The 20,954-nt window shown below is 33.9% G+C and overlaps 1 protein-coding gene across 1 annotated transcript in view; it reads left to right on the plus strand.

The window, feature by feature from the left end:
* LOC124637235 (neuroligin-4, Y-linked) overlaps positions 1-20,954 on the plus strand; it is a 44,820-nt gene that overhangs the window by 10,101 nt on the left and 13,765 nt on the right. Inside the window, exons 2-3 of the mRNA XM_047173590.1 lie at positions 3,438-3,593; positions 10,896-11,093. Coding sequence (XP_047029546.1) covers positions 3,438-3,593; positions 10,896-11,093 — 354 coding nt within the window. The remainder of the gene's footprint in view (positions 1-3,437; positions 3,594-10,895; positions 11,094-20,954) is intronic.

Raw genomic sequence — 20,954 nt, forward strand, 5'->3', positions numbered from 1 at the left:
CCATCTCCTCTTGACTATAACCTAGTAACCTATCTATTACAAGATTTTCTATTCATAGCTCCAAAGATCAGTCATCCGGAATTTTCGCATCAGCCACTCCAAAAACTTAACTTAATCCGTTATAAAAATTCTGAACAAAAAATATCAACAATATTAAATACCAGCGTCAAACTCCGTATCTGAGCATCACGGTTTTTTATTAGAAACGCTTCTTATATCATCAACTGAATAAAACACGATGGCTACAAGTAAATGGTGACCCAAATACGGATTTATTGCTTCGGAACTCCGGATTTGATTTATATCTAAGAGTGGATTGACTTACAACACATCGATTTTGTGAATTGCATTACAATCGATGAGGAGGATATGATGTATACGGGAGTATGTTTCAATTTAGACGTAGTTTGACTGAGGGGTGAATAATGATCATGATACGGTTCGCTTCGCATGAAGTTTTGCTCAACTTGTTAAGCTAATAGAATATGAATACCTTAGAAGTGATAGTAGTGATGTATTCCAATCAAATTAAGGTGACACTTGTAAGGATACGATAACATGTTTTGTTTGAGTAGATTTATCAGATGAAAATAAATAAGTACCAAAGGACGTAATAAAACCGGCCAAGTGCGAGTCGGACTCGTGCACGAAGGGTTCCGTAAATTACAGTTAAATCAACCTATCTCAAAAACTATAAGAGATACTTTGATCAAACCAAAAATCGTTGAAAGAGTTAATTAGCATGCATCACATCTATTTTTTTTAGAATTTTATACCCCGTAGTTATAAAAATAGAGGGGGGGGGACATACTTTTTACGACTTTGAGAGCTGATATCTCAAAAACCGTTCACTTTAAGAAAAATGTTTTTTAGAAAACTTTATATCATTTTAAAAGACCTTTCCATTGATACCCCACACGGGTATGTACATCGAAAAAAAAAATTTCATCCCTCAGTTACATGTATGGGGGGCCCCACCCCCAATTCTTTTTTTTACTATTTAGTGTCATATTTTTGTAGCGGTTCATACAACACATATTCCCATCAAATTTCATCACTGTAGTACTTATAGTTTCCGAGTAAATCGGCTGTGACAGACGGACAGACGGACAGACGGACATGACGAAACTATAAGGGTTCCGTTTTTGCCATTTTGGCTACGGAACCCTAAAAAATGTCAAATACCTACTGTTAGATTTCTTACCCTACAGCATTAGAAGACGGACATTTTAAAATTGCGAATTTTTCAATATCTTCTCAACTTAACAAAATCATAAGCAATTTTGAAGCCTTATTACCATCACATCATGCTCAGGATAATCTATAAACGTGTATCTATCCCTTTCTACCCTCATTACCGTGCAGATTTGCAAGATACCCTTGATGTTCCCAGACTGTGTTTATGAAAGTCCCTACTGTAATGGTCTAAGTAATAAACTGGTCATATCTTGGATGACGTGATAATTGTTCGTACTTCGTGTCATTTTGAGAGGTCGCTTTTAGGTGTCCCTTTTGACTTACTGTTAATTTGAATTGACTATATCAATTTTTAAGACTACACACGAAGTCAAATATAAAACAAATTCAAGATCAATGGATGATTCGAATACCAGTGGCGCTTGATTTATTTTTCTCTGTTCAATTTATTTGAACAGTTTTAAATGTGAATCTTCGTGAGCTATCCACTCGCATCTTGCACCACACATCTAACTTCCAACAAAAACTTGATTTATCCTTTTCTTCCCGATCCATCATGGCTGAGATAAGACGAAGTGGGGTTGGAGGGAGGACGGGTGAGATATCTCGAACCTTCGCTGGAAATTCCCGTCGAATCCGATAGACAGCTATCCTTTTTTTGTTTCCATCAGACAATCTGAATGGAAAGATGCGAGATAGTGAGTTTTTGGTATTGCTCAGGTTTGAATTTTTATGTGGTAAATTTTTGTCGTCCTCGTCCTATTGTTGTCGATGCTTTCTGAATTAGTACTGTTCGAGCGGTTTTTGTTTGTTCGGTGACCTCACACTTTCTTATTACTTGAATGACTTTTTTTCTAAGATGTCTTGGGAAAAGTTTTGTTTTGATCAATAGAAACTAATACATTACGAGTAAAATAAAACTGGGCACTGTGTAATAATACATTAAATTCTTGACATAGTTCTCACTTTATTTATTTGTAACCTTCTCCATCCACGCCATGCCCCACTATTCGTTCCCTCTGATTTAAATGTGTCATCAAATTTGACTTTATTCTAGACCTTATCTCCATCCTATAAAGTCTATTATCGTCTTTCTTCGCCATTTTCTCACCCGATTCAAAACTGACAAAAGAACTTTGCAACGAAAATAAAGAAAAAAACCCAATAAGGCCATTTGGGGAAAATAGGCTAACTAGGTTAGAAATTCTTTCGCCCCTCTGTAGTGGCTCTTAAATCTTATATACCTACTTATGCCTTTAGCATTACCGTTCCTACATTATCGACCTTTTAAACTAAAGTAGGTACGTTTCCTCCCATTTTTATCTTTGCAGAGTGAGCTGAACGCCAAATTTTAACACTAAGTGCGTTGGCATTATTCCAAGCTTCAGGCGAGCAGTAAGTAATATGTTGGCTTAAAAGGTCACAACTTTGCATAAGTAGTGACAGGTCGGTACATTATCGCTCTCGAAAATGTATTATAATGATCCATTTACATGTGGTTTTCCCTTTTCATATTCTACGTCGAACACTTCAGATCTCAAGTAAACGATTTCAATTGGTTTCACATTTGGAACGTCTAGCTTGAATTCCGTTCAAACTCGAGTTGTTTCAGTGTGAGCGTAATGTGACTGCATTTTTAACCTTTAGCAAAATCCATCGTTTCCTATTTTTCGGTCCAATAATATTAAAAATGTGATATGAATTTACTTCTTTTGTGAAATGGATATGTACACTTAGGTATTCTTCACAAAAATGGTGGGACCATCCGTTATCATCTTGAGAGCTATCATCAGTACATTTATTGGTTTCTAGATGCTCATAAAGATAACGTATAGGTATAACATATCTTTGTGTCCTCGTGTTGAGAGGGACGTATTAGTTCGGTTATGACCTCAGCTATATTGCTCACTTGGATAAGTTTGGTGATTATCTGTTATCGCTCTTTCTTTATTGTTGATTAACTACTATTTGTTTTGGGGCTCTTGTTTTTGTTATGGAATTTATTAATAATAGCTACGTGTCGTGAGATTACTTTTTGTTGGTTTATGATTTTATTGGTTTCATCAGCATTTTTTAAGACAAAAATATTTTTTTTTGAACTTTACTAAAACAACGTGTTCAATGACGAAAATAACGACAGATTCTGCTAACTGACATTAGATTTAAGTCCCATAATTTCTACCATGACTTTTCAACCAACTCCCCAACACTTTTTCTTCTAACCTCCTTAATATTTTCAGCAGGTGTAAGAGACGCAGTGGCCCGCTACCCAGTCCTAGTGTTCGTCCACGGAGAGAGTTACGAGTGGAGTTCTGGCAACCCTTACGATGGCACCGTCCTTGCCTCTCACGCGGGGCTTGTCGTCGTCACTATCAACTACAGGCTCGGGATCTTGGGTAAGTACTAGAATAATCTTTGTAGCTACTGTAGCTTCTTGAGGTTCATTTGCATTTATATTTTGTGTCAGTACTTAAGTACTGCTGGATTTAAGCGGCCTTTGACAGGTGACATACAGTCCAGATGTTGAATTCTAAAAAAGGTATTCAACAGTTTTATATTTCAATTTTAAGGTGTTAAGGTTCATTTTTCCTTGACATCGTTTCTTCCATAAATCTACACTGTCCAGTTTTATGGGGACACGTCGACACGTGGGCCAAGGTTGACACTATTAAGTACAGGTTGCGCGTAAGTGAAATGTTTGAATAATAAGTAGGGTAGAGGGCCTCTACATGGTAAGTTAAGGGTAGGGTCGGCCCTTCCAGTAGAACACTTGAGCCCTCTTACGTTGACCATCGATTAAGATTGAAGTGGAGAGTATCTATAAGATTTTCGTTTTCTTTTGTGTAAGCAGATAATACATTATGAGTTACGACAATACGTCCTTACATTTTCTTTCTTTTGAGACCACAATTATATTGATCCTTGAGCCTCCAATTGTCATCCCATTTCAAAATATGAATAGTTCGCTCCTAAATTGTATTCCTAAAAATTTTGAGCAAAAAAATATCTTGAAACGGATTTAATTATTCCCATTCCGTGCTTGAGAAGACGGACACGCTCCCGTGCTTCGTTAATTTGGGTCGTGAATAAGATTGTTACTTCAAAGCAGCCGCCAGGACTCCGAAACTCCGTGAGTTTCGTTGCAATGCTAATTGCATTTCAATTTCAGTCAGAGAGACCTCTTTAAATAATTTTAAGTCTAACTTCTATGGCTGTTAACTTATCTTTAGAAATGATTAAATTGAAGAGCGTGTTTGTAGAGTTAAACTAATTATATTATGAAAGACTTTACCTCTAATGTGAATTTTAGACGTAGTGCCTTTATTTTGACTATTTGTCAAATAATTTAGATTGTGGTTGTGAAAATTGCTGATATTGTAAGGCTTTTCATTCCCAAAGGTATTATAACTCTTACACCTACACAAACCATGGTACGGGTAGGGCCCGTGGAATTTAAAATTTATTAATTCCAAACAAGATTGGCAAAGTTGCGTGATTTCAATATTAAATGACCCAAAGTTTAATTAAATAATCAAATTTGATGAATCTCGGAGATGGTTAAAATTATATCAGTTTTCGAATTATAAATTGATAGTTCACGAACACACTTCATTTAAACCAAGTCGTTTGACCAACAAAGTTAAGCCATCAAAAGTTTATTTAATTAGTTAAATTGTGTTTATTACTTTACTTTAGATTATGATAAATTACTGATATTGTAATCAAATTATTTATTTTGGGAAATTCGCGTTGACTTGAGTAATATTAATGATATCATAAATCTTCAAAGCAGTCGATTCTACTTGGTTCGCCTTTAAGCTGATATTTTGTTAAATAAACGTAAAATATCTCGTAGCAAAAGAAAAAAATACTTGAATGATTAAATTAGATGATGATGCTTGATTGATGGTTGGATAATTATTTCAATTAAAAAAAATGTAGGTAAATAATATCATCAAAATACACATTATGTCCTTTTCCTTCTTTTTCCTTTAACCATTAGATTTCTAAAAATGCTAAAAGGAAATGCCACGGCAACCTGGCCACCGAAAACAAACCGCACATTTAGGAAGTTTATTTAACCCAAAATTACATGCTTACACAAAGTCCACATTTACATTACGTACTTAAGAAAACAAGTGCTCTTCAACGAGCATTCTATTCCCGAAATCATTGTCTCAAACGGATAATATTCCACTTAGTGAGACAATCCAAGTTTATTTCAGCATTATTCTGAGTTTATTCCATGGAGAACAAAATGAATAGCGGAGGTGCCATAACAGAAAATCTCCTAAGAATGTAGCACGCCTAAATGCGAGTGTGTAATGTTCCTGTCTTCGCCCTTATAAGCCTTCTTTTGACTCGATCATTTTTCGTAATACCTTGACAGATATCTCAAAAAACCGGAACGCCTCGTTATTTCACTCGTAACTGATAGTTTTAGTCACGCGCACCGTACATATTTGACCTAGAAGAAGGCGCCTGACCTACCTGCATTATTTTACCTCCGCACATCTTTCCTTACTCCGTGGTTTATATTCTGTTCAAGCTATCACGGCCGTCGGATTTGATAAGGCCCCGTTGTTAAAAGGATATAGCTGATAAATATAGACTATAACAATGGATATTTTGATTGTTCTTAAGGATTTGATCGCTGTGTAGTGTAGTTGAACCTACAGATATAATGGTATTGATATTGTTTATTACGATTATTACTTGCTCCTGTTATTGGCAATTGAATTTTGATATGGACAGTGCTTTTGTTTGCTTTGTCGTTTCAATATTTTCTATGAACTCTGCTGCATAATCCTATTTCAACACGCTGTCAAAAGGCAGCGTGTTGAAATAGGATTATGGCTAGCTTTTTGAGAGGGTCACTTTTTATATTTGAAAGTAACTTTATACTACTGCACTGTGATACTACTGTTGTTATTTTATTATATTTTAAAGTTAAACTTAGTATGTCTTCTATGAATTACTAATAATATCAGAAGTGTTTCAATTAATTTTAACTTAACTAATACAAGAAGTAGTTTTTTATCATATCATATCGTTTATTGCATTCCATAATGAACATTAGGTGTATATTTAGTTAGTCCCCAAAAACTCCAAAATTACTGAAGCTATAAATATCTTAATATCATACCTATGACATTACATTTTGAGGAACCTTTAGAATGCAGAAAACAATGTATGTTTTAACCCTAATAAAAGTCTCATTAATAAACATTGCAGTATAACATGCAAACGGGTGCTTCACAACATAAGTAATTAAAACTTTTGATTTGGAAACCAATTTTTAATACAGGTCAAACATGTCTATCCATATAATGTAATGAGATATTGTGTTTTTGGAGTACCATATATAACATTCTGTACGTATGTATAAAGTAGTTCAACGAGTTATTACACGCATCTAGATAGAATTAGAAAATGTCCTTTCTCAGGCTCTAAAACTATGAACACAGTACCAAATATTATTTAAATCGGCTCAGTAGTTTTGGTGTAAAAGCGCGACAGACAGAATTACAGAGATACTTTACATAGTTATAATATTAGTAAGGATTACTTAGTATGCTATTCCCATTTGTAGTACCCAAACAGTGTTAATATAAAAACGTATGCTTTTTTAAACACAGAAAACATTTACAAAATGATAAAACATCAGAAATCTTTGTCTACCATAAATAAACGCTCCAAGTGAAAAACATTTACATTCACAAAATTAAAATAAAACATTTTTAATTTATGGATTCTATGAATAAATAATGAACAAAACATCAACGCTTCGAATAAATTAATAAATGTATATTAACTGTATTTTATTTTTGGAAAAATTCATTCGAATAATTTAACGAAAGATTCTTGAAATTATCTTTTTGGGGTTTGTTAATTGAATAAACACCTTTAATGGAGTTAACTTTATGTTAATATATGAGTAAGATTGTGGTAGAAAATTAGGCCTAGTCTTAAAATAAAGACCAAATTATGAGACACCACATTATCTTGTACGACAAAAAAGCTTTGAAATTAACTGTTATCTCGAATAATTTGGGTTTGTTCTCAAGAATAATATTATTTTTGCTAGAATAAATACAATTTCTTTGTAAGAACAAAAGAACAAGTCTGTTAATGTATGCCAAATTAAATGTAAACATTTTTATGAAGCGTATATTCAAGTAATTTGAATAAATAACAGGAAAGTTACAATACGAAATTATAAACTTTTTACGTACTAATTTAAACGAAAACAGTACGCTTATAACATTTTGCAGATCATAAATGTTCTTGAACGAAGTATTAATTAATTTAAAGAATTATAAATTTATGCGAAACTGACTCTGTCTGTCTATCTGTCGCTTATGGCAAAACTACTGTACTGATTCAAATGAAATTTGATATACAGATAGCCTTTTATCTAAAACTAGACCTTAATTTAATAACCACCTTATGATAAGCTACATACTTATCAGATATCATATTAGATATCTTTTCCACATTCTCAATACAAAATCCAAATATATTTATAGAAAGGGTACCGTTACGGTATCGACCTTTAAATTCATGTAAGCAAATAGGTAATATCATCTACGTGAAGAAAAGCCACCCACTAAGTCGGGGAAAATATTAAAATTACCTGAAATATCGGATCCAATATCGTATCCAATTAAGTACATGGGAAACTTCCATTTACGATATACATAGGCTCAATTTTTATTTACCTACCGTGATATATAACGCCTAAAATAATCTTCGTCTGTCTAGTATTTTTCCAACTTCATAAGGGTAGGTTTTTAGTACAACCACACGCAGCCCAAGTCTTTAAACCCCAAATGTTTTTAACCCTGACTCAAAAAAAAAGTTTTAAAAAATGAATCGCTATGTATGTCTGTCTGTTTGTGCCCATAAACGGATGAAGCAATTTCATTGATCGGTTGATTCGTGGCTGTTACTTAGACACGAGTTTCTGATGACGCCTACAACCTGTAGGTATGAAACATTTTCTAAAACAATGTCTTTGTAAAGAAATACTCAACAATTAATCGCTGCGTAGGTGTATATTGTATGAAGTTGTGGCATTTACAACCTACTGCTCAATCAGACCCACCTACGCTTTATAACTGTTTGCAAAAGGTAGGTGCGAAAGCAATTCGAACTATCATTAATTATTATTATATTGTTCGTACAGTATTTAGGTAAAAGCATCTCAACCAACACACTAGCGGATTTTTTCGTTCAGTTTTTCTACGCGGGATACAAGTCGGGTTTACGGGTTTCAAGTATCATAATTTGTAGTGGTCAGTTGACATGGGACCGAGCGATGCCGCGCGAAAAAACGGAGCAGAAAATCTGCTAGTGTGAAAGTGCTGTGATGAATATTGTTCAAAAAAGATGTTGTAAACAAATTAATATTGTTCTCCGAAACCCATTGAAATCTTTCTTAATAGGCTTTTATACCTAATCTGAAGTATCGTTCCGTATTTAAAGTCCATTTTAGCTCAATAAACGCAAACTTAATTGTTTGCGTTAACTCAAACGTTACGGTTACCGCTGTACCCTCGATTTTATGGCGCAAACGTAATAAACAAGACGTTAGTGCATTTCAGAGTTACAGACTCGAAAGTTTTCGGTTTTAGTTCAATGAAGTTCAATACTAAATGTTTATTAAGGGCATTTAGTTTTTATGACTTAGGGCACGTTAAATAGGTGAGCCCCAGCTGTCAATATTCACATTTTTGGCAGCCTGAAAAAAATATTACAATCAGTTGTACCAAGAGTTATTAGGTAACAAATCGAGGAGCACATATAGGCAGTCTTTACCAGCCTTTTTATCGTCCCACTGCTGGGTACAGCCCTCCTCTCACACGGAGAAGGATTGAGCATTAATCACCACGCTTGCTCAATGCGGGTTGGACGGATAGGCAGTCACTCCATGTAAAACACTGGTATTCAGCTACTACCAGTTAGACTGGAAACCGACTCAATATAGTAGACAAAAGGCTCAGCAGTTGACGACGTAGACAAGTGAGAACGTACCTACCTAAATAAAGTTCTAATCTACAACAGAGAACACTTCACAAACTCAGAACATTGGAGTTACCTAGATGTTAAATACAAGACAGATAGATAAACTTGGAATGAAGTAATATATTTCAATAAATACTGGAACGTTCCTAACCATTTGTTACTCAACTGCTTTAACAAAGACTAATTTCTAGGAGCTAGTAATTGCTGGGTACTTTTGTGTTCATCCCGGGGAAGTTTACTCAAATAGTTTACTATTATTGTGTGAGTTCTAGTATCTTTATAGAAAGAAATAATTGTCACAGTTTAATGAAAAGAAATATTATAATTATTCTATTAAGTTTTTCTGTGTTAATAATTAAAATAGTAATTGTTATCCTTGTTAGGAAAGAATAATAAAATAATGCAGGTAGTTTTTTTTTATGTTGAAAATCTTTAAGTAGGCAGTAATTATAAATGAATTAATCTAATTCTTAGCATTCTCTAGTACCGTCGTATCTAATTAGCATGTTGGTTATTTAAAGACATTTATATTTCAAGTTAAAAAAAATCAAAAACAAAAACAAAAGTAAATACTAATCCAATAAATAGTGCCAAACTAGTTGATCAGATAAAAATCCTATATAAAACGTTACTAGATCAAAACGAAAATACATTTTTACGTGAAAATATATAAACAAATCTAATTTGAAAAAAAAAACTCGATAGATAAAATTGAATCAACCCGTGTGACGATACCGTTCTACGTAACGTGTGAAAGATTTCTGCTAACAATGTTTGTGAAAAATAAAATAAATATATATTTTTTGCGATACATATAACAACATTTAAGTAAAATATATTTTTTTGGGGCACGCAATTTATTTTTATAACATCATTATATTTTGAAATCGCGCAATCTCTTCAAAATGAGATAGACATATTTGTGTATATTACACGACTCGAGATAGACCCAAATATTTAAAGATAAATGAGTTGAACCGTATCATATGTAATTTCAAACGATTGAAATTCCATGCGGTGCATTGTGACCTTTGCATATCATTCTTTCCAGCCATATTTCCTTTCACACAATAATAATTCACCTATCGATCCTTTAGCCTTCCCTTTCCTCTATATCCATCTACCTTCATCGCCTTCCAAACTTAGTCAATGATTAATATATTATTAGAATAGGACGGAGCCTATCTGTTTTCTTTTAAATATTTATCTCATTGTGACCCCGTAGGTAGTTTAGAAGGATATCCATTTAATTTTTAAGGTTACTCTACATCACGCCATTATTTCCCTGAAGAATAAGCGCTGTATTCAGTTTGTTAAGGCTAGTACTATGAGAAAAGTCTAGACGGATGATAAAGCCTAATACAGAGTGTGATCATATCAGTGAATCAAATCATATTAGACTGTCACAAAAAGTCATCAAAAAGTTTTAAATGATTGCCCGATTACACAGCAATTATACTTACTTCAACAAAATATATTTTTTTTTACCTAGAATTTCGTCCAACTTTTACTCACTACCATAGCCGAGAATGATGCAATGTTTAGTAAGATTTTACCATAACCTTTTCGTACATTCTCAGATCACCCTACAAAGAACTAAACAAACACCTACCCCTGTAAAATTCTCTTAAAGTCATCAGAAATTCTCATATAATTTTCTTTCTTCCCAGGTTTCCTCAACCCCCGATCGGACGAATACCCTCGTTCCCCCGCCAACTACGGTCTCATGGACCAGATAGCAGCCCTGCACTGGATCAAGGAAAACGTGGCTGTCTTCGGAGGTGACCCCACCAATGTCACCCTGATGGGACATGGGACAGGAGCCGCTTGCGTCCATTTCTTGCTCACATCCTTGGCAGTGCCAGAAGGTAAGTCTATCTTTTGCGTACCCTTTCAAAGGATTTTTAGTGGGGTTTCGACCATCTATGTTACCGCTTATATGACGCATATTAAAGGATTACAGATGAAGCTATATTCTTTGGCAGAAGGCAACTGATAATATTGGTTGATTACCGTTTAGTTCTCTACTGCTTTGTCTGCGGTCACTTACGAAATGTTCCTTGTATAATATATTTATGAACTTTAGTAGCTAAAAATACCGAGTAAAAAGCATAATGTTTGGTTAAAACGTCCTTAAAACTGGAATGCATTAAAAAATCACTAACTGTTTTTTCCAAAATCTCCACTCGAAACACCCTATAATGTTATTCTATAAACACTTTAACACGTTCGGTACACGTCTTCAAAATATTGACGCCATCAGACTCCTCGGGTCTGCGTCAGCAATATTTTGGCTGTAAACTACAAAAGATAATGCACTTCGGTGGTCCATTAACCGCAAAGGCACATACATAACTGCTGTCCTAGCACATTATTTAGTGTTCAAATATTTGAAAAAAGTTTATCGATATTTTGTTTCTTGAATAGATTAATTTTCATCGGACCTTTGTACATAGAGATTACCATTTACCTAGCCTTTTCCTGACAATACAATTGTAATTAAAATTCTATTAAGAGTGAGGTAGAATACATCGAGATTTCATTTGTTAAAATATGTACATTCAGTAAGCTATTAAACATTAATCCGAATAACCAATCAATGCATATAAATAAGATTCAATCTTTTGATTATATTTTTAACAAGCCTATTTCTACTTTTACACGTAATCATGAAAATTCTGCTTCAAACTGCTAAAATTCTTTTACACTTTTACTTTTTAACACAAGAGTCCAAAATCTGTTATTTTTGCTTCCATTTTGATGCACATGTAAACTGAGTGCGACACTAACAAAATGCTGTGTAAGATGTTTGGCACCCAACGTTGTGCACACGGCCTTATCTCAACTGCGTTACGTTAACAGAGTGGGTTTAGAGTAAAGCTGGGTGCTCACTAAGCTGTAAAGTTGTAAGTGCAAAATTTTTTGGTAGTTCTTTTTTCAAGTGGTTGTTTTTGAAAGTGATGTGATATAGCTATCGGCACGGATATTAGGCTCTCGGCGGAAGAGTGGGGATCGCTTTGCGCATTGTATACATAAGGCAATAAACCAATAAATCGCTTCTGCGCAGGTGAAGGTCAGAGCTCAACATCCGTGCCGATAACTATACAGAGAATATAACAAAAACTATGTGTGATGAATAGTAGTATGGATTAGTGACAACTGAAAATCTGCAACTTGAGTATTGCATTGGTTAATGGCACAGATAGCGAATTATTCCAACCTTATGTCTTCCAAGAACTAACAATTTGATGGAGTATATGACTAATAAGATACCTCAGAAATATCTTTCATTAAAAGGCAGTATTCACAGTTACGTGACATTATTGGTGCGTAACCTTAGTTAGTCTGTAGCCAGTAGTGTAAACTTAACATGTTTGTGTTAACCATACGTTCGGTGTTATGCAGATACCCTGGTAGTTTACTCAGCTAAAAGTGGAAAGGTAAATTGTTTTAATTTCTTGAAAACTAGGAAATTAGACTCTTTAACTGTTAGGAACTTTACTTTTATACAAAGTGTAAGAAAAAAGTTATATTAAAAAAAAAAAAAAACATTTATTTGGCCCTATTGTCTGAAGAAGGTCACAGGCTATTTTTTAGCCGGGTGCCCAAAGTAGAACCACAGCGAACACTTACTTGGAAATATTAATTGAACACGGAAATAAACGGTCGTATATTCTAGAACACCTTTAACTTAATCATCCAAAACCCCATAAGATTGGTGCAAAATCACAAAATGTTACATTTTATGGTGAGTACACACCATAAAGTTACTGCAACGTTACGGGGTTCTCTTTACCCTATTACCGAAACAGGGTGGTCCCCCATAAACCATGGTATATCTGCATACCCAGCCGTGGTTAAAATCATCCCGTATAAACGCGAGGTACCATTTAGCATATTAGAGAGCAGAGCTGTAATGTTGCATGTAGCTATATAGGTAAGCGTTTGAGTTTGAGTTGAAAATAATTGTGATGAAAAATAAAATGTTATACAAGTACGTAGACATTGACTAGTTTTGTCAAAGTATTTATTCAATATTTGCTAGCTGTTTTGACAGACACTGCATCGGAAACTTTAAAAATGGATAAATATTGTCAAATTGTCAAATACAGTTTTTTGAAAATAATTTTCCAAACACATTTCAACAAGCAAAGTAAAATGACCATTAAATATACCAAATATTCGTGTAAAATTGAAAAATCGGTTACATCTACTTATTTAAAACATTAGTTCTTCAGATATCAGGTTTTAAGTAACAAATTAGATGCCTAGCTAGAGACTAGTCCACCCAGTTCATAAGGGTAATTCCACACATGCACGAGGAACTGTGAAGGACATAAATATTTCTTCTAGTCTACTCGTTCTAGCAAACAGTACCAAGTTGTGTGCGAACATTTCTAAAATGTTTGTGAAATTGTAACCTTGTGCGGAAACACGTGCTAGCAGTGGTCTCATGCCGACGCGTATAAATTTTTGTGGGCGAACAATTTAGGCGGAATTTTGCGATTATATTTAACGAAATTGCTTAAAATGTATAACAAAAGAAGCTAAATTAGGACCTTCAATGAAATAGAAATAATGGGAACTGGGAAATAGAAGCAACTTTAAAGTTAGATTGATGTTGGGGTTTATATACTATCCTGATAAAAATATCAACAATAACTCTTTCTTTGACTGCATTACTAGAAGATAAAGAGAAAGTAAAGCGCTGTTGCACTTTATCGCGGTTAGAGAGCTCTGGAGCCCTAAAATGGGCGGGCTACTTGTTCAAATAAAATAAGCAGGACTACCTATAGGTACTACTTAGGCATACCATACGGTTAATCATTAAAATAAGACCTCAAAATCTTATTGTACGTTAAATAAATACGAATCTCCAGTTTTTAGTTAACTTTAGATAAAAAAAAACTAGAACTAGGTAATCCAGGGTTAATAACTACATTTGACGTTTATATTTTCGCGTATATTCAAGATACTGTATCTACTGTCAACCTAAATTCGCAAAAGAAAATTTTAAAGCCAAATATAAAATGAAAAGTGGGCTCATTAAATTAGTTCACGTTAGAAAATTACCAAAGGACATCCCCCTTTCACTTACCACTTCACGAATTTCAAAGGTCAGAACGCATGTAAGTGTATGAAGAGGTATATCGTTCTGAAATGTATCCTATCTGCATAGTTGACAGTCCCAAACGTTCTATTTGAAACGATCGGAAACAGATGCAATGGGATAATTGGATATGAAATAGGTTTATCAAACGATCGGTGAGGATGGTTTGTGCTGCTATCAATATCTTTAGGTATTAGGCTAGTTTCGTTTTACTCGAAATTTCGAAGCTTTGTTTGTGTTTATTTAATTTTTGGAACACGTTTAACGGTTGTGTTATTGAGTAGTAATAAAAAGATATTTGCTTAATCATCATCATCATCATCTCAGCCATAGGACGTCCACTGCTGAACATAGGCCTCCCCCTTTGATCTCCACAGATACCTGTTGGAAGCGACCTGCATCCAGCGTCTTCCGGCGACCTTTATAAGGTCGTCTGTCCACGTTTTCACGTCGTCGATTTTTGACATGTCCCCCTACATTTTTGTATTTAACTTTAAACGCCAATGAATCGACACTTACCTCCAGTTTCGTGGCTACATCTTTTAAGGAAGTAATTTTGCGTTCAGTTCCCACCGAAAGCCCCTCGCAGCATACCTGATGAAGGGAACAAAACAATTTGGGTTCAAACTTCGTAAAACTAAAATAAAATCCAATGCACCTTATCCCAGCGGGATAGAGAATACTTTTGAATAAACATTCGTTAATTTCCTTCTGGATTTTATCGGCAAAACTAACTCGTAACTTATGTAAAGGGAATAAAGACTAGTTTCGAATGGAGTTTTAGTTAATTTTGTTTCAGTTTGTTTGCTTATTATGGAGCCGGTTTTGATGTGGGATACTAATGACGTTTGGATATTAATAGAGGTGCAAAGTTAATTTACAGTTGGATAAATAACATTGTTTTAATTTCTGGAATTATTCAAAGGGTTTATTTTGAGTCGAGGTTTTATTTTTATTCTCTTCTTGCTGAATAAGTACGCAAATTGGTATTAATATAGATATCATTACAAAGTACAACGTAATATTACAAAAAATGCTGTACTACATGAAAAGAATTCACATGTTTTACCAAGTATTTTTATACATTTAACCAAATAAAATAAAAACAAAGTCGAAATAGTACGTCAAATACATTGCCAAAAAAGATGCTCGTAAAATTAAACCACGCCATCCAAAATTAAATTATCAAACCAAAGCATTTAAAATATTATAACTATCATCATTAACTTGAGAATTAGCCTTTCATTCTGGCATTGAAATAGAAACAAAGCGACTACAATATAAATTCGTCACTATTTAACACAAAAAGTAATTGAAATGCTTCAAAACGTTTTTTAAACACAATAGGTTTAATAAAAATTCAGCATCAGTAAAGGTTTATTTCAAAAGCAATATTTATTTTTCATTGAATTTCATATAACTCGCGTGAACTGAATCCATTTGGTTATTCACATATTCATGCATCTCTGTTAAAATACGTCTGTCTATATGCATAAGGTGATAGTCAGTTGACGTGATCGAAAACTATTTTTGTAAACTTGGAATTTTATGACGATTGATTTATGCATGATCATTCTGTATTCCGGGTGGTTAGTTTGTTTGTGTAATTTTGGTTTTGTTTTTTAAGATTCCTGCTATTTGATTGAGTGTATTTTTTCTGCATTATATTCATGTTCTTTTTAATTTATTTAGAGATTTCACATTTGTTATTTAGAACTCTTTAATTAGATATTAAAACAATATCGTAGTTATTTCCTTTGGATGCGTGTAAAATCACTGATGGGAGCTATACTTTAAAATAAGTACCAAGTAAATACCAACAATGATAATTAGGTATTTCTTATGAGAAATATCTAGATTTTCTTTGCCTATAAAGCTAAAAATACAAGTCCCATTCACTCGTGCGATTGTACGAAGATTCACTCCATCTTATTATACCTTGGTCATATTTCATATCAGCTCTGCGCCCTTATTCAATTCCAACTTGCAAATACCCAGGCTACAATATATTACGTGCAATACAGAATATTCTGTGATATTTCGAAACATTATCATACGTTTTATTCTTTACCTATTAAACTCTAGTGTAGAAGTTGTAAAAGCCTCATAATATTTTGCTTTTTGGTAAAATCATTGGAATATTTTGCCAGTCATTACTTGTAGTCTTACCAAGGGGTTACCCAGACCACTGGGCGGAGGAGAACAGATAGGCAGTCGCTCTTTGTAAACCTTTGTTGACCTACCTCTATTAGACTGGCTGGCCTAGAAGTCGACCCCAACATAGTTAGAAAATGACTAGACAGATGCTTTCGTTCGATCAAACTTTACTAATCAATTAGTTATAATTATTATAATCCATCGTTAATTTAAAGTATCATGTGTGTCTAATTAATAACGTGTAGTATTTAATAGGTTACAATATTTTAACTCTATTGCGGTAAACGATACCATGATTTATTTTGGGCATGTTACTGTGTTGGATGATAAATTAATACATTATGAAGGTATGAAATAATGTCCAAATGGAACAGATAAAACTTTGCAATGGTGCTATGTTTGAAGTGTGGACTTGGATTTAATTAATTTCAGGTTTAAAAGAGTTCTACACTATGGGAACACCGTCGGACTACCAGAAATTAATATCAGGATTATGACTCCTTAATTGTTTCGGCTTTAAGTAATTTTATGAATAATTATAATGATGTGATTCATTTTCAAAGAGTTGCAATGGTAATCAAGAAAGTAGGCCTAATGCATTCTGAAAGAAGAATCTTGCTTATCTATAATACCAAGTGGACTATCGAGTACCCACACGTAACAACAAAACAATGAAAGGTAATTTCTTTGAGAAAAACTCGATAGAGAACAATATCTTCGTTTATTGTTGAGTTTTATGTACCTCACGTAGCAAACTGGGCTTGAAACAACATCATTCCATGGTTTATTGTTCCGTTAGTTTGCTTTTGTAATTAAAACCAGTATTCTACTCGAATGTTGTGGATTCTTCGCCATTTCCCGTTTTCCGAAATGAGTTTTATTTATTTTTGCATTTCGCTCCGACGTAGGAAGTGTTCGGAAATGGGAATTGCTATGAAAGTGCCTTTATGGAATTAGAGTTTTGTTCTTCGTTTATTTTCTTTTTGGTTTTCTGCAGGTGATTGGCTTGAAATATATTATATGTATTGGGAATTGAATTTGTACTGTGTGGTTCATTTGTTTCAATGGATAATAATGTTCTAGTGTATTCCAAGGTCAGAATTGTGCAAATAGTTCAATATACGAAGTTTTTGTTATTGTTGACGAAGAAGTCGACGTACATAAGGAACCCATTTAAAAGGGTTCTTTGTAAAACACATGCAAATTATACAGTACGTTATTTCCATAAATTTTGGTGCAGAATATAAAATAACAAGGAAAATTGTTGCAAAGATAACCATAATACCCACCGAGCGGGTGAGGAATAAATTTCAGAAAAGAACAATGAAAAAATCGATGAACATAAATTATAGCGCCAAAATGAATAACGACCTCTTCTGGATGTATTGAAAGTGAGCCAGCTAGAGAGATAGTGCTATAAATGTGAAATAAAACATAGATATTGAACGTCCAGATAAACGCAGACATCCTTTGAAATTCATCGTATTCCACACGTCTTTGTCCAGTATAAGAATTCCATTCTCACATTTCGCAGCGAAGCATAGAAATTTCTAGAAAATCTTTTGTACCTACGACAAAATGAAACACAGATGCAATTTCCATTTATTAATTACATCATCTCGTTAAACCACTAAAACCGAGCATAATAAAGCAAGCGACGAAACAAAGCCCACACGAAAACAGGAACAAAAATCATTTCATTTGGAACTGAGTCTGGGAATAAGCAACCGCTTCAATTCAACGTATGCAGTCTGCAATTCCCGCTGAAAAGGGTTACCATTCATCTTATTTCACGGACATCGACCTACATTGAGTTTGAGAAATGCGGCTATTTTGAACTAGCCAGGCGCCATTGTTCGGAGCGAATTGAGATGGTGGAGCGATGACTATCATTTTTGTCTGAAGTGTTCGGGGTATGTTAGCCGCTGGAATTTGGGATAGTTGTATGAATGTGGGCTTTCATTAACTCTATCAGCGAGACATACCAATACCTACTTAAACGTGACTTAACTTTAAGTTGATGTAATTTTGGTAATCGTTACAGAGATAGAATGTTTGAGCTGACTTTAAAATTAAATGACGTTTCAATATTTGGACAGTCCTACTGTGATGCTAAGAAAGTATCTAAAATAAGCTTCAAACACATAAAATAACGGTTACATATTGACCTTGACACAATATGTTTCCTGTGAGGAAACTGCCAGCAAGACTTAAAAAAAAACATCCAAATACCACACATATGTACCTACTTGTCAATACATGTATAAAGACTAACACAATAAAGCACCAAATACCATTCATTTACACAACTGCACTTATGCAACTTCAGACCACGTTTTAATCAAATCTGAAACGCGGAGGAACATTATATCCTCCCACTGAGCTATCTCAAAGATACTCAGATCTGTTCTTATTTTGCCTCGTTGCCTCGAAGCAGACGCTAATATGCGCTTATTTTGAAGTCTATTAAGAAAGCTGTGCTCGAAAATCTGCTTTAAGCTCTTTGAGTAAGCGTTCCAATTACATTATTACTGGTATCTTTTGTTGCTCCAGTTGTCGCTGTGCTTTGGTATTTAAAGGAATCGGGATTATTTTTATTTGCTTGGTTACATTTGCATGGAATTAGGAAATCTAAACTATCTTGGTTATATATGCCGTACGGTTTCCTGATAACTTATATCTGACTGTCCTATACTTATTTAACTCTAAAAAACCATCTCCTACATTTCTGTAAAAATAGCTACATAAAAATTACCTAATAGTACATGGATTCGATTTTATTGGACATTGGATGGGATTCAAATTATAGTAGCCAATCCGTATCAAACCACGTTGAGCATAACTTAAAATGTCATACATCTATCATCGTACATATCAGTACAAAGAATAAGTTAAAGGCTTATGCAATTTAATGTTCCAATTTTAAAAATCCTTTCCTAAGTGATCATTTATTTCCAATACAAAAACCCTCAACGCAGAACGATTGACACCAATTCATTCAAGTTACTTGATAAATCGTGGTCGGTATTAAAATGAAGAGTATCTTGATATTGAAACCAGTGTTTCTTTTATTTCTTCCCCGTTTGTTCCGGTACGGCACAAAGACTAATGAAGAGATATTAATAAGGTTCCCTCTTTGAGAGTAAACAACTCGCAAAACAAAGGAATAAAGAAAAATCACAAATGAAGAGGGCTAGTGAGGGTCGTTATCGTTTTTGGTGTTTTATTTTTTATTGTTTTGTACTAAGCATTTTGTGTAGCTCTTAACAAAGGAATATGATTTAACGTAATTTATAAGTTCATTTTTTGACCTTGGAACGGTTACCCATTCTGACCTTGGAATGGATTCCTTTGCACTATGACCTTGGAAAAAAGATTTTAAAAAAATTGTCAAAAAAAAGCTGCAGTTATAACACAAAAATAAAATAAACGAACAACTTTCTTAACTCATTCCGCAAAAATACAAGACATGACATCTCCAAACCGTTTACCCAGGGCGAAAATAAAAGTACAAATCCCTGTAAGTGACATTTTTACATCCATACATTTAGCTAAAGCTTTCATTTCGTTGGTGGATGCTCGTCGACGTCGCATAGAAATGGGTATTCCTTAAGATGTGATAGTAATTTAGTTTTTAAAAGCATCTCCTCCACGAGAACTCCGGGATTCGTTAATTTTATAGTTATTTCTTCGTGTTTGAGATTAAAAATGTTTTGAAGCTCCTCTATTTTGGATTACGGTCTTTCCTAATTAAAGCGGTATGCATTTTGTTGGTAGATATAAGCTTTTAAGCAAATCTCTTTTATGCAAAAATAAACTTTTACCTAATTGGTTAGAAAAATATAAGAATATTTTAAAATGTTTCCATTAGTAATGGCAATTTGACTATTTATCCAGTCCGTGTTTTTTAGCTGAAAAAATAAATAAATGTATCTTAAGTCAAGGTCAAACTCCAAAACAATAATGTTTTTTTAATAAATTGAGTTATTTAAGAGGGAAGGTTTTAGTTTATAATTTACACCCGTACAAAGCCGGGGCGTTTCGCTAATATACTTAAGCTAAAGAGTTTCGTGAAAAGGTTATCTTAGCTTGCTTTTCTACTAAATGGCTAGAAAACTTCTATCTGCATTGAAGATGTCTGTGCAAAGCGCCATTTCAGTTTAATGTTTGGAACGCGTAAAATACTAAACAAAGCGAGTAAATTCTTTCTTCTTTCTTTATTTTTGATGAAATAATCCTTTGTCTAAGTGCTTTCACGATTATGAAACTACCATTTTAGTATTTTTTTTGCATCAAGAACTCATAAAATAGTCTTTCTTTTAACGTACCTTTAATCTTGATGGCAGTGTCAACTCTCTGACTGAAAATACTTCTCTGACTAGATACATTTCTATCTACCCTTCCAGAAAAACACGTAATTATGATGTAACGTTACATTAAAAAGTGCTTAAGCGACTATTTC

Source organism: Helicoverpa zea, chromosome 2 (assembly GCF_022581195.2).
Source record: "Helicoverpa zea isolate HzStark_Cry1AcR chromosome 2, ilHelZeax1.1, whole genome shotgun sequence".
NCBI classification, from domain to species: domain Eukaryota; kingdom Metazoa; phylum Arthropoda; class Insecta; order Lepidoptera; family Noctuidae; genus Helicoverpa; species Helicoverpa zea.